This window comes from Propithecus coquereli, unplaced genomic scaffold, assembly GCF_000956105.1.
Source record: "Propithecus coquereli isolate 6110/MARCELLA unplaced genomic scaffold, Pcoq_1.0 Scaffold16, whole genome shotgun sequence".
NCBI classification, from domain to species: domain Eukaryota; kingdom Metazoa; phylum Chordata; class Mammalia; order Primates; family Indriidae; genus Propithecus; species Propithecus coquereli.
In genome coordinates this window covers 7055217-7070937 of record NW_012140524.1, presented here as the reverse complement: position 1 = coordinate 7070937, position 15721 = coordinate 7055217, and the positions used below count along the sequence as shown (strand labels likewise).

The 15721-nt window shown below is 39.9% G+C and overlaps 1 protein-coding gene across 1 annotated transcript in view; it reads left to right on the top strand.

Moving 5' to 3' along the window:
- Window positions 1-1244: 1244 nt before the first annotated feature.
- The window catches only part of SSPN (sarcospan), a 32249-nt gene continuing 17772 nt past the window's right edge, over window positions 1245-15721 (top strand). The window contains exon 1 of the mRNA XM_012641035.1: window positions 1245-1558. Within this exon, the coding sequence (XP_012496489.1) occupies window positions 1355-1558 (204 nt within the window). The 5' untranslated portion in view covers window positions 1245-1354. The remainder of the gene's footprint in view (window positions 1559-15721) is intronic.

Genomic DNA, 15721 nt, shown 5'->3' with positions numbered 1-15721 from the left:
TCTATTGCCCAGGCTGGAGTGCAGTGGCACAATCTCAGTTCACTGCAACCTTGAACTCTTGTGCTTAAGCAATCCCCCTGCCTCAGCCTCCAGAGTAGCTGGGACAACAGGCACGCTCCACCACACCTCACTAATTTTTTTATTTTTGGAGAGACAGGGTCTCACTATGTTGCCCAACTGGTCTCAAACTCCTGGTCTCAAGCGATCCTCCCACCTCAGCCTCCCAAAGTGCAGGGATTACAGACATGAGCTACCACCACACTAGGCTATCATTTATTGTTGAATACAGCTTTCTGAATGTTACAATGATCATACCAAAGGAGATATAAATACCCCCAAAGTGATGGGATCATTTCTTAGTGGTTTCAGTGAAATTTGCTCTAAGTACTACTGAGTAATGTGTGACTAAGAATAATCAGTTTTATTGATTTCTTCTGTGACTCTGGGCCAGGACCAGGTCTACCTTGAATATCCTTATATCTTAGCACATTGTAGGCACTTTAAAAATAACTCTTAAATGTTGACTGAGTGAGCAAAATTATCCATCTCAAAGGTGCACAGTCCCTAAAGCAGTGTTGTGGAGATGAGTGAAGACTAGCTGAGGACTCCATATAAACCATTATATTAAAAGAGCTTTTAAAAACAAATTCATGTGAGAGAGTTCACAATTTTCTCCAACATCTCTATAAACAGTTATTTCAAAAGCAAACAACTCAATGGGAAAAGCGCCTTTATCAGCTGGACTACAGAATTTAGAAAGAGAAGAGCCTATGCCTCTGTTGGAAAACAAGAACAACTTAAACTTCTGGAAATGACTTCACAGCTTGGAGCCCAGGAATGCCTATTTTGGATTAAATTGTCTATTAATTAAACTCAAATGATTTAAACATTCATCACCTTGCATTGTACCTCACAGGAAACACAAACGACCAAAAGAGTCTTGAAGTTGTAAGAAGAAAGCGCGCGCGCGCGCACACACACGCACACGCACACGCACACGCACACACACACACACACACACACACACCACACCCCAAGGCACCCGCGATGGGCAGAGCCTGCCCGGGCCGGCAGAGGCGCTTCGTCCAGGCGCGTTGGCAGTTGGCGACCCCCCTCGAATCTCCCTCTGCTGCAGGCGCCCCGTGGCCTTTGGAGGCTTGGCGAGTCGCGAGTCGGCTCCAAATGTTTTCCATATTTGTTCAGCCTCCGTAATTCGAATACCAGGGCAGGCTCGGCCCGCCGCTCCCGCAGCCGCCCGCCCGCCCCCGCAGCCGCCACGGGCAAGGACAAGCAGCCCCGCGGCCAGCAGAGGCAGGGGGGGCCGCCGGCCGCGGACGCCGCCGGGCCCGACGACATGGGGCCGAAGAAGAAGGGCACAGGGGCCCCCAAGGAGTGCGGGGAGGAGGAGGCCCGGACGTGCTGCGGCTGCCGGTTCCCGCTGCTGCTCGCGCTGCTGCAGCTGGCCCTGGGCATCGCCGTGACCGTGGTGGGCTTCCTCATGGCGAGCACCAGCTCCTCCCTGCTAGTCAGAGACACTCCATTTTGGGCTGGGATCCTTGTAAGCATCAAGTCTGTTTTGCCTAAGCGCGTTTGCCAAACAGGAATGCAGAGCCGCATGGTCGAGTTAAGACTAACCCAACTGCATGTGCCCTTCCCCAGGTCCACTCCTCTAACTCGCGCTCCGCTCGGTGACCGATGCCCGGCGCACTTGGCTTTGGCTGGACGCGGTGGGACTCGCGCCCGCTCCTGCTTGCTGCTCCGAACGCCCCCACGGGCCTGACTCTAACGCGCTGCAGCCGGGGAGGCGATCTCAAAGGCTGCTTATTTGGGTCAGATTGAACAGACTCGGTAACAGAAGATTCCCTTGGGCTTTTCCTTATCTTGTTCCCCGGACCCCACCCCTGGCCCTCAATAAGTAGCAAAAAGTGAAGGAGGTTCGTTTCTAGTAAAAGCAGGTGAGGAAAAAGCCTGTACTTGGAGTTGCCACATTGGGTAGTATTAATTTTATTCTCTAAATTGAAGTTCCATTAGTAGGTTTTACTACGCAATGGGCTAAGCCAGGAAATGCAAATACAGCAAGCACAGCCTTAAGCCACTAGAGCCTAAAGTGGGATAAACCCAGGGCGCTGGCCGTGGCAGAAGTATATTTGGGAGTCCCGCTATTTGGATGTACTGTTCTAAGCAGAGCACTGCTCAGCTGTTGGTGGGTGTTGAAACATGTAGCATACTTGGCTTGATTAAATGAATTCTTTAATGTAAAATGGATGCCATTTATTGAACACCTACTGTGTGCCTGCCCTGCTAAAGGCTGATTGTTTCTAATCCCCACATCATCCTTATGGGATAGTTATTATCATTCTCATGTCTCAAATGAGAGAACTCAGGCCAGACAGACACACCCAGGGTTATGGGTTGGCAAAGCATTCAGCAAGGTTGATTCCTTTCTACACCGGACTCTATCTGCATTTTCCTCATCGAGCCACACTGCCACCACATTTGGTTTGTAATTTTAATATTATGCTATATTACAGTGCCTTGATGCTTATTAAACTCTCTCACACATTATTTCATTTGACCTATGAAACAATGCTTTCAGGTGGGAATTGTTATTCCTCTTTGGACATGAGGAAACAGGCTAAGAGAAGTTAAATGACATTCTCAAGCCCAGAGATTAAATGTGGCAGAGTTGGGAGAGACTAGAAATGACACTTTTGATTCCTAGTCTCATATTTCATCATTTCTGCTATTATTGGCCACAGGAACTGTAACTCATAAAACAACCCTCAAAATAATTTTGCATCAGGGACATTCAAGACACCTGATACATATGCATCGATGCAGGTATTTTCTAATTAAGAGTATTTGAATTCATAAATGTTTGCAGAGTAATTTAAAACTTTTAATTTTTGTACTAAGAATTCCCACGAAATTATCGTGATTGGAGTTTTCGAAATCAAGTGATTTTAAAAATAGCTTTTCGCTAAGATATACTAGGTATTTTAGTCACCTCAATGATTGTCAACATACTCAGGGGGAAAAATGTCTGTCCTTTAAGTCTAGGTGAATTAAAAGAAAAAAGGAATGAAGCTCTTTAATTCACCATTTTTGGCTGGGCGCGGTGGTTCACTCCTGTAATCGTAGCACTCTGGGAGGCCGAGGCAGGTGGATCGTTTGAGCTCAGGAGTTCAAGACCAGCCTGAGCAAGAGCAAGACCCCATCTCTACTAAAAATAGAAAGAAATTGGCTGGACAACTAACAATATATAGAAAAAATTAGCTGGGCATGGTGGTGCATGGCTGTAGTCCCAGCTATTCAGGAGGCTGAGGCAGGAGGATTGCTTGAGCACAGAAGTTTGAGGTGGTTGTGAGCTAGGTTGACGCCATGGCACTCTAGCCTGAGCAACAGAGCCAGACTCTGTCTCAAAAATAATAATAATAATAATAATGATAATACTTCAGCATTTTTGAATATCATTTGCAAATGTGTTTCCTGTCCTTTCTTTATTGCAACTTCAAAAAGCCCAGCACCAAAGAAACAAACTAGATGGGGAAAAAAGATTGTTGTAATGTTTAAGGCATGAACATACAACTCTGAAATTTCATGAACTAAAGCTCCTTTGGGATATGATGTTGCTAATTGCCCTGGAAGCTTCCTGGGTGTGGCACGAAGAGCCTTCTATACAGCCAGGTCTCTGTTCTTTCTGGTTTTCTTTTTTATAATCTAGGATTCATTTGACATCTGCAATCTTAAATTTTCGCTCAACGGAGAATCTATGCAGAGCAGAGCGCTGGTAGGAATGTTCTGAGACTAGTGAGGAGGGTCTCTGAGAAGCTGGGTCTGGAGCAACCCTCACCCCTATAGGGCCAGAGCTGTGGGCAACGTGTCACTGTGTCACACAGACACTGTGCTTGTCCTCACCAAGCTGTCTATGGTTGGTCACAGGGCACTCTTCCAAGCTTTCAGGGAAGGGAAAAGATAGCGAGGCAGATGGCGAGGCGCAGATGTGTAAACACCGCACCTGGTGCTGAGCCCCAGCTTGCCATTAGTTGCTGAATAACTCTGGACACGTTACTTACCTCTCTAGGTTTCCACTTCTTTACTGGTGAAATCAGAACGGTAATAATAATTCCTACCTGTTAGGGTTGCCTTGAGGATTAAATAAATGAATGCATGTGAAGCACTTAGAACGCTGCCGGTGAGTGGGTAAGATTCAATGAGTTAGCTCTGTGTGTTAGCTGCTAGGGGCGCAGTCACTGGTAGTGGCACTCCTCAGAGGATAAGTGCTTCCATTTCATCTCTGTTCTTGCAGAACAGTCATTTTTGACTCGATACCTTTCCCAGAGCAGTTTGAGCCCTGAAGGAGATATCAATTTGGCCATTTCACCTGTCTCTGTTCTCAGCCAAATGACTATTTAGCAATTTCAGTGATACTAGATTAGTCCGGTACTTTCTGAATCTGTCTGGAAGTTTATAAAAATGAACTTGGAGGAGAGTGGTTTCCTTAGGGCTATTTTCTCTTTGGGATACAGAGTGATTCTGTTTTGGTGTATCCTGCAGGGAATACTGAAAAGTTTGCCCCCTTCTGGAAACCCACCAGACCAAAGCAGTCCAGGCCAATCTATGGGGCCAGGCAGAGCCACACCAGCTTCCAGGATGTAGGCTGAATCCCAGATGATCGATGCACCCGGCCCACCTACAACTTTACATGCTTCGCTCTTCTATTTCCCTTTATTCTGGTTGCCTCTTACCATATGGGAGTCGCTTCATTTTACAAGGGCTACTATCCCCTTAACCTGGGATTTGGGGATTGCCATTCTCATAATAGAACCTGGGTATATGGATAAATCCACTTAGGTGACTTCTTGGCCAGTGCCTGAGTGACTTGATGAGTATTCAGTGAACTTCTGATTATAGAATGAAGAGGCCTTTGGTGACCTATGATCAGAGGTCTATGTCCAGTGGGAGTTTAGGAAGACAAATAGGTTATTTCCTTTTTTTCTTTCCTTTCCTTTCCTTTCCTTTTTTCTTTTCTTTTCTTTTCTTTTCTTTTTCTTTAGAGACACGGTCTCACTCTGTCACCCAGACTGGAGTGCAATGACACAATCATAGCTCACTGCAGCCTCAAACTCCTGGACTCTAGCGATCTTCCTGCCTCAGGCTCTAAGTTGCTAGGAGTAAAGGCGCACACAACCACACCCAGCTAATTTTTTTCTTCTGTAGATACAGGATCTGGATATGTTGCCCAGGCTGATCTTAAACTCCTGGCCTCAAGCAATCTTCCTGCCTCAGTCTCTCAAAATGCTGGGATTACGTTGTGCCAGGCCACAAATAGGTTACATCTATCTGTAAATGTGACTCCAGTCACCCCCAATCAGAGAGATGACTGAAGTCCTTTTACTATAGCTACAAAAGATTCCTGTAAAGGAAAAAAAAAAAAAATAGAATGGAGCACCTATGGAGACTGTGAAACCTGTAAAAGTGCTGTTCATCTCTTAAAATTCTTTATAGATGGTTTGAGGGTTGTAAGTCACACCGCAATGACAAAACAAAGTGACATAGCATCATGGAGGATGCACTTGGCTAAGGGCACAGGATCCTAGGAAAGAGAAGTTTGTTTTGCATTTTATTCTATTAATGGCTTGAGTAGCTAAGTCAGATAGGTATTCACATTTGCTCATCATTGTGGAATTCATGTTGATGAAAAATGTGTATGGATTGAAAGAATGTAAGAACTTTGGGGACTTCTTACTCAAATGAATACAGTTTTGGCTTAGGTCAAGCATTACATGTTTGAACTTTAGCTTATTCTTCTTCACTCAGTAACATTTTTGGAGGGTGTCTGCCACGCCAGGCATTGGTCTAAAAACACTGACTAATATACCTGGAGGAGATCTCCAGATCCTGATGGACAAGTGCCCTTATCATATCCGACAGTAATGAATACTTCTGATCAGAAAATTTAATCTACACAAATATTTTTAAAGCCCATTTACCTTGCAGAGTATTTCATTTGCAGTGATTTATTTGCTTTGGCATCTCTACTCCGAAGTCAATTTAAGAGCACACTCTTGCTTCTCCTCTCCAGTGGGGATGTTTAGTATTTGTTAGTCTCTTGGCCCTTGTAGGGAGTATTTCCATGGAAAGTGAGAATTTCTTTGCCTTATTGTGCTTTTTAGCTTTCCCCACTCTCCCTCCATTGCTTCCATACCCCACCCCCCTGGGAAAAAAAATACCCCGAGTTACATACTGCATTAATCATGTGAGAAAGTTTAAGGCAAGGGCTTAAAAGAAAGGGAAGAACATTTCTGTTATTCTATGTCATTCATAAAACTCATCATATAAATCTGTAATGATTAAAAGTCCTGTCAAGAATTTTGATAACAGTTTTCATATGTTAACTTTCTCTAAGGAATTCAAATTGCAAGTGTATTCAGATTTTTAAAATCTATTTTAAGTCTTGACTTAATGGAAGGGAAAATTGGGTGATTATTTATTTTAAAACAGAATCTACCGTGAAATTCACAAGTAGACATATGACAGATAGCAAGTAAGGAACAGATACAGTTATTATCCATAATTTATAAGTAGAGAAAGCAAGACATAATGATTTAGCTAAATGGTTTGATCATTGTTATGAAAAGAAAAAAACGAAAGAGAGAAAAGTTTGGCATTGGGGTTTTGGATAGACCCTTCATCAAGTCAAGAAGCTAAAAGTGGTGTCAGTTTTCTATAAAGGAGTATTGACATTTGAAAATTCTAATCTAGAATTATATTTTTAGGAATGCACTGCATAGTAATACATTATTCTTCATACTGGGACTTTAATATGCTTCCAAAACCTAATGTAGCATCTCTGGTACCACTGGGAAATAATTTTTATTATAGCAAATGTCACAGCATTGTTAGGAACTGAGGAGGGATAATTACATGGCCCAACTCACTCTCCATTGAGTATGTACAATAAATAATGACAGGAAAATTATCTCATAGGCACGTGAAGTTCTCATAGTAAGTACAAAAATGGAATGTAATTGAATTAGTGTGGCAAAATAAATTAATTTTAATAAGTATAGGAAAATAAAATGGAATATTCCAGAATTTGGTGAAATGTTTCCTAAAGAATTTCAGGAAGAGAATAATGAATAAGGGAGGTTAAGATTGAACTAAATCATTAGATGCTTAGAATCATCAGGAGAAATATGTTTTCACCTCTACTTACAGCTGCATTCGAAGCCAGATATGCCAAGGTCAGGGGAGTACTTTTATAATGAGGAAGTTGTCCCTAAATCTTCTTTCTTTTTTTAAAAATAAGTGGCAGGTCAATCCTGTATTGTGGATATATTCAACTCAGAAGGTTAATCTCTGGAAACGCTTGAAATGTCAATCATCATGTTGGTTTTAATTTTTTATGATAAAAATACTAGTGCATAGAATTTTGGGATAATCAAATGAAAAATAAAATAATTTATTCTCTTACTTTAAGTATACTATACATTTGTGGGACTACTATGACACATAATGGATACTTGTAAGTGTTGAATTGAAGTCTGCTTATTCCATACTTGCCATTATCAGAGCTTCTGTTTGAATTTGCAAGGGCCTATTTTTCAACTATATACAGTAGTCCCTTGGCATTTGTGGGAGATTGGTTCCAGGACCCCCTACAGATACCAAAATTCACAGATGCTCAAGTCCCTGATATAAAATGGCATAATATTTGCATATAGTCCTCCCATATATTTTAAATCACCTCTAGATTACTTATAATACCTAACACAATGTAAATGCTATGTAAATAGTTGTTAGACTATATTGTTTAGGGAATGATGACAAGACAAAAAGTCTGCACATGTTTAGTACAGACACAACTATTCTTTTTTTCTCCAAATATTTTCAATCCCTGGTTGATTGAATCCATGGACACGGAACCCAAAAATACAGAGGACTGACTGTAGTTGTCTATTCAAATACAGACAAGTTTAAGTTTATAACATTTAAGAGAACTGTGAAGTAATAATAAAGGATGTATTATTACTCCATGTTGGCTTCTGGGTTCCAGAAGTATTCAGAACACTTAACTTAGCATTATGTAGATATTTTATTTTATGTTATAAAATGGTAGGACTAAAAAAAGAAAGAAGAGGTCATTTGACTTACTTTGCATTCTACAAATTAGAAAAAATTAGGACATTTTAAGATTGATGTGGCTGAATGCTGGATGTCGATATTATTAATACCAATCCTACCTTCTATGAAGAAATTAGTGACATAGGATTCCTTAATATTGGATCTAACAATTGAATAGGAAGCCAATATGATGTCTACTTTCAATTTGGTCTGAGGAAATGAATGTTTTCTAGGCCTTTTCTTGCCTTTAGCCTTGTCTGTGACATTTCTATTAAGGGTGTTTTTTAGCTGGATCCACTTGCTTGTTTTGTGTCCTGAAGGTTTAGCATCAACATTAAAAGGATACATACGAGGGTATGTCGAAGAGTTCAGTATGCATGTTTCTATGTTACTGTAGGACAGGAATGGAATCTGGTCATTAAACCTTAAGTAGGTATCATTTCATTGCAAAATGCAATTCATTTTTAGGGCCTAGATCCTGGCAAACCAGAGAAGTACTAGTCAAAAAAAAAAAAGAAACCATCAAAATCTAGAGCTGGATGGGACCTCATGATGTCATATTTTAGCCTTCTAGTTATTACTTGCTGTGAATGTTCAAGTCTAGGTTTATTATAATGAAGTTCATAAGCTGACAGTGAACTTCTTTAAAAAAATGCTAGAAACAAGCTTTATAGCATGAACTATATAAAAACCTATTTCAGAGGCACACCCTCTTTCAGATGGTTTGGATGCAGCCTCAGATATCTGTGTATTGAGATAAAACTTGGCAGGAGTAACTGTCAGATGCCTGAGTGAGGCAGCTCACTCTATCACCCTGGTTAATTTTAAAATTCATGTGTGTTCACCTACACATATGGCATTAACTAAAATACATTTTTCTTTCTGTCTTAGTAGGCTCAGGCTGCCGTAACAAAAATACAATACAATAGACTGGATCGCTTAAACAACAGACACTCATTTTCTCACAGCTCTGGAGGCTGGAAGTCCAAGATCAGGGTGTCAATATGATCTGAGTCGGTGGGGGTTCTCTTCCAGGCTTGCAGAAGGCTGGCTGCTTGCTGTGTGCTCACATGGTCTTTTCTTGGTTCATGCATGTGAAGAGAGGAAAAGATCTCCCTCTCTCGCTCCTCTTCTTACAAAGCCACCAATCCTACCAGATTAGGACCCCACCCTTAAGACCTCATTTAATCTTAATTACCTCCTAAAAGTTCTATGTCCAAATATAGTCACTTAGGGCGTTAGCACTTCAGCATATGAATTTTGGAGGACACAATTCAGTCCATCGTACTTTTAGTGAAGCTTATACGTTTATACAACCACCTCAGTGATTCTTAAGCTCATTTTGCAGCTTATTCGTGAAAGCCCTATGGCTTTCTTGGAACAGCTAGAAGTCTGAATGTTTCCGATGAAATTTCTGAGCCAGCAAACTGACACCTGGCAGTACAACCGCGTGGCGTGGCTCTGTGTTCCTGCCAGTAGTGAAACATATGGAAGATGTTGCTTTCATTGTGTGTGCAGATTGTTTCTTTTGTCCAATTTCTATAAAAATAAAATCAAGTGGCTCCAACTAGTGAATACGATTCTAAGGGTAACTTAGGCATTTCATTTGCGACATTAGCTCTTTAAGCCTTAGGAATCGCCATGTAGTAAATTCCTGCCTTCCTTAATGCTCCAGGGAGTAACCTGATGTCAAGATGTAGCTAAATGACACGTTGAGTTCTGCGGCAAAGGTGGTTGGCTTAGTGGTACCGTTGGGGGATGCTCATATTTTCAGCCATTGGCTGAACCTGCTGTCCTGTGGAGGGCAGTGGTCTCACACTTAGTCTTTCTAGACCTCAAGGGAAGCCACCTCTTGGCTCTTTTTAGAATGTACAGCCATTGTTTTCCTTTTTGATGATGATTCTGAAAATTAGATGAACAATCCTTGTTCTGTGGAAGGTATCAGAATAAAACCCTGGGGGCAACCCCACCATGGGCTTTATTAATATTATCTAAAAGCCCTTAGGAGGAGCCTGTGCCTCTTTGCTAGATCCCCACTTGGACCCCATGTGTTCAAGAACTTCTCATAGGATTCTGTTTGTCCAGCTTAGAAATCCCAAGCTGGGCTCTGCTTTTCCTTTACCAAGTACAGTAGTGCACAGACCCAAGTCACCAGAGAGGGAAAGAGAAGAGAAGACAGATGAAAACTGTCAAACACGCCACCTTTTGTAATAGTTGGTCGCATCTCAGTCCCAAATGAGTAACCCACAGAAGGCATGGCCACTGTTAACATTCCAGAGGGATCCTGTAATATCTCTTTTGATTTTTGAGCACATTTCAAGTTGATGCTCTCTGACCCAACACTGCTAGAGCCACAGCCCCTTCCTAGCCATGAATGTCATGAATGTGAGTGTGTCAGCGCGGGGCTGGCAAAAGGCCAGTAAATGACTGGACATGGGAAAGCAAACAGTTTGTTCACAAATGAGCATTCTCCGACTCAGCCGAAGAAGTTCTGCTGGGCCTGCTTCTGTCGGTGCAGAAATGAGCAACTCTCCCCTGGCTGGAGTGCCCTGGCGCTGGGAGAGGCGGCGAGAGAGTCTGAGGATGCTGTTTTAAGTGGCGTCCTGCTCAGCGGTCATTTTTAAAGTGTTTGATTCGGCATTCTTTGTAACGAGCCATTAAAAACCCCTTTAAGATAAGTTATTATCAAGGCCTCTGTCTTCTATGGAAGATAATGACAGGAGACCAGAAGAGGGGTCTGCTAATGTGTTAACTACACTCTGACTAGGGAGAGAGTTTTAGCTTCATTACTAGGGGGAAAAATAACACTTACCAGGTTTCCTTCTGAGGTATCAAGTGTGGCGTGCATATCAGGCCATTGGGTACAGGCTCAGCCTCATCTTTGTGTTGAGCTGTGCCAGGAAAACCAGGAAGGAGGCATTTTCCGGGATAACGGCAATAGCATTTCAGTCCTCATCATTTCTGTTGGAGGGCAGAGGTGCTCTTCTCTCAGAAAGGAATTTGGAGGAGGACTGTGCCTACCTCAGGGAGAGAGTAGAGCACCCAAGGTAGTGGGCAAACTCAGACTCCCTAAGGTGAACAAATTATAATAAATGAAAAGGAATTTCTTCATGACTGCATACAGATGAAGTACAGAATTGGGATATTTTAGTTTACGAGTTACATGCCCAGTAAGTCTCTGTGCTTCTCTCAAGCTTTCTGCTAATCAGATTCTGAAACAGAAGGACCAAACCCACACAGGTTGGCTCAGTCTCATAATCTTTTCATGAACAAGTAGTTTGAGGTTCCTGTGAAAGGATTTCGGTGTGCATTAAGGGCTTGGAGACCAACTAGAATTTTAAAAGTGAATGTAGGGTGACCGTAACTATTGTGTTACAGAACCCTTGATAAATAATTCTCATTCAGTCACCAAATCTAGTGCGTCACAAATTTTTCCACCTCGAGACCTCCCTGAAGCCTCGCTCCCCTTCTCCCTGTCCTCACACACATCACAAAAAGCTCAGTGTCTAGCTAACCCGTGTTGCCATGGGAGGCAAGGGGAGAAAGGCGGGAGAGGCTGCAGGCTGCTTGGGGACACTGACCTCCTCACACTGAAAAGGACAAAACACTTTTCAAATGAGAAGTAATATTACTATATATCACTTTACGTTCCCTTATACCCTGTTTATTTTTGAAAGTGCTCTCAATTAGAAAAACCACTTGATAATATTTTCTTAAAGGTTAAACAAAATGGTTCTCTCACTTATACTCCCGTTGCAATGTTATAAATTGAATTTATATTGATTTACTGTACAATTTCTATATACCATACTATTTAATATATTTCTATTTGTTGTACTGTTTCCCATAAGGAACCCAGGGTTTTGATGTAGAATTATCTCTGCAGTCACTTCTAGAGTGGGACCTAATTTGAGAACCTACTTAATTATGCCTGGGTAATGACATCGAGCCTATGACTGCACCACGGGAGCAGGCGAGATCCACAGAACGACTTTCCTTTCCCTCTTCTGAGGGCTTGAAAAATCCCAAAATGAAGTAAATAAACTATAGGTTGTTTAGTTTTTCCTACAAATACCATGTGTAACAATTCTACCCCTCCTGTTAATTCATAAGAAATGTTGGAATACAATCTTTGGTTCTTGTACATTCTTTGGAAATGGATTATTCTACAAAAATAAGTGTTTACAGAACTTGTTGGTGATTAGTCTCTGGAAAGTCATCACAAGAGTGAGTTGGGTGGCCGATAAGCCACAGCATGGAAGCCTGCAAAAGAGAGAGAGAACTTTCTAGGGAAACAGGAGTGTCTCATATCTTAGCCACTCTTGTTCTGTATTTCCATATGCCAGGGATGGTTCCCCCCAGGAGCTTAGTCTGGGAGAGGAGACAGATGAACAACCAACTACAATACAGTTCAAATAATCAAGTGCTAAGAGTGGTAGCACAGAGGAAGGCATGATTAACCCTGCAGGGGAGGATAAGGAAAGGAAAGGAAAGGAAAGGAAAGGAAAGAAAGAAGGAAGGAAGGAAGGAAGGAAGGAAGGAAGGAAGGAAGGAAGGAAGGAAGAAAGAAAGAAAGAAAGGAAGGAAGAAAGAAAGAAAGAAAGAAAGAAAGAAAGAAAGAAAGAAAGAAAGAAAGAAAGAAAGAAAGAAAGAAAGAAAGAAAGAAAGAAAGAAAGGAAAGGAGGAAGGAAAGGAAAGGAAAGGAGGCCTGAAATTGTAGGAGGGGTCCTAGCTTTGCTGTAAGTGTGGGTAGAATCCCGGCTCTGCTAACTTATAACCATTTGCAAAAAAATGTTTGGTAATGATTATGAATTCTCATTTTTTGTGTGAGTTTGAACAAGCATGGGCAATTCTGTGCAATTCTATGATTTTTTTCAAATTATAAAAATTTTCAATTCTCTAAAAACGTATAGAAAGTAATAAAACAACCACTTATTCATCCCTAGCTTTTTCAAATTTTAATATTATGTTAGAATTGCTTTTTTTTTCTAAAAGAAAACATTACAGTGCATTGAAGTCCCCCGTGTTTTATTTTTTAATCACATTCTTCCACCCCTCCCTTCCTCCCTAGAGGTGTCAACTATCCTGAGTTTGGTATTTATTATGCCTGTGTCTATTTTCATACTTACAAAATATGTATATATCCATAACTAATAATTATTTTATATTTTATATAAAGGGGGTCATAATATCATTTTTGCTCAATAATTGTTTTTGAGATTTATTCATAATAGTACGTGAATCCATTCATGTTTGCTATACTGTATTTCATTGTAGGAATATACAACAGTTCATGCATTCTCCTGTTGATGAAAATTTAGGTTGTTTTCAAATTATTATTTTCTTTTTTTTTTGCAATTACAATATTGCAATGGTCATTCTTGACTCCATGGCTGCCTGTGTACATAGTCAAAGTTTCATTAAGGCTCATTCCTAGAGTTGAATTGTTAGGTCATAAGATACAGGCATCTTCAACTTATTAGGTATTGCCAAGTCAAATTGGACTAATTTACATTTCCACCTATGGTAAATCAGGGTTTTGTTTTTACCCATCTTATTTGTATGCAATGGTATCTTATTTTAATTTGCATTTTTTGATTACTACTGGTGTTTAACATATTTTATGTTGGTTGGCCATTATGTTTTCTATCATTTATTTATTCAAAAATATTAATATTTTGTTTGGATTGTTTGCTTATTTATTTATATTAATAGAATTTGTTACTTTTGCTACCTAATCTTTGTGGGTTTAGGTACTGCAAATGTCTTTTTTTAGTTGGTATCATGTGTTTTGTTTATGGTGCTTTTATAATGAAAAATATTCAATTTTAATGTATTTATATTTATCAATCCTTTTTATGGTATGTGCTTTGATATAGTTTAAAGAAATGTCTCCCTACTCCAAGGTCATAAAGATATTTTTCTACACTGTTTTCTAAAAAGGTTAAAAGTGTACCTTTTGTATTTATATCTTTAAGTGGTCTAACTTTTTGCATGTGATGTGAAGTAGGGTCTATAATTTATTTTTTTCTCATATAGATTGCTAATTGTTTTAGCACCATTTAATAAATGATTAATCCTGTCCACACTAATCCCTTATACCTACTTATCATCTATCAAGTTTCTATCTTACATTTGATTTGTGACTTTCTTCAGTTCCATTGTTTTATTTGGCTATCACTGTGCCAATGCCACATTGTCCAAATTAAAATAACACTATAATGCATCTCGGTATAAAGAAGATAGGACAGCAACCCATCCCCAACCTACTCCTCCTCCATCATATTCTTCTTCAAAATTGTCTTGGTGCGTCCTAGCCATTTTCTCTTCCATATATACTTTAGAATTGGCTTTTCAAGTTCTAAGCAAAATACTTTTTGTATTTTCAACCATGAGCAAAGAAGATCTCTCTATTTATTTGTGTCTTTTTTTTGGGGGGGAAATCTTTTGATTATTGATTTCAACTTAATTGCTTTGTGCCCAGTTCATGTGTTTATCATAATATCAATTCTTTGTGGCTAATTTTTATAACCATTCCATGTATGCTGGGAGAAATGTGAATTCTCTCATTTTGGGCTTTAGGGTTCTATATTTTAAAATTCAGCTTGTTAATCATGTCATTTAATCTTCCACATCATTACTGACTTTTTTTCTGCTTAATCTAAAGGTTACTGAGAGATGGGTACTAAATTTCCCAAAGTTATGTGGATTTGTTTATTTTTCCTTATGATTCTGCCCATTTTCATTTAATATTTTTAGTCTTCCTAATAGCTACATACAAGTTAATGATTATAAAACATTCCTCTAGTCCTGGGTTGATAGCTGTTTTTTCTCAGTTTTTTGAAAGTGTTATTCCATTATTTTTGGACTTCAGTTTTTGCTAAAAAGTCTGCTAAATGTCTAATTGTTGTTCCTTTATAGGTGACATGCCTCTTCTCTTGATTGCTTTCAGATTTTCTCTTTATTTTTGGTGTTCTACAGTTTTGCTACAATGTGTCCAAATGTGGAGTCTTATTTTGTTTATCCTACAGGGACTGGTTATGTTTTCTGAATCTATTAATAAGATTTGTGTGCTTTTCATCAATTACGAAAAGATTGCAGGTGTTTTTTTTTTTGTAAAATATTTTCTCCCTTCTCTTTAGTCCTTTTGTCTGAACTGCTATCATGTACATTTAGAACCCTCTTATTCTATCTTCCTTATTTATTAGACTCCCTATTATGTTTCATCTCTCTTTTTCTGTCTGTGCTGTATTTTGGGTTGTTTTCTCAGATCTTTTACTTCACTTATTTCCCTCTTCAGTTGAGTTTGGTCTGCCCTTTACCTGTCAGCTGAGTTTTTAATTCCAGCAATTCTATTTTTTTATTTCTAGAATGTCTCGATGTGATTGATTTTTTTCATATATTCCTGGTGTTTTTAAAAGTGCCCTGTTCTTTATTCATGTTTTTAATTCCTTCCTGCATGTCTTTAATTATCTTGAATGTACTTTTTTATGGGCTCTGCCTGTTAGCTTCATTATTTGTAATTCTCTGGCTCTAATTCTCAAGAGTGTGTGTGTGTGTGTGTGTGTGTGTGTGTGTGTGTGTGTGTATTTAC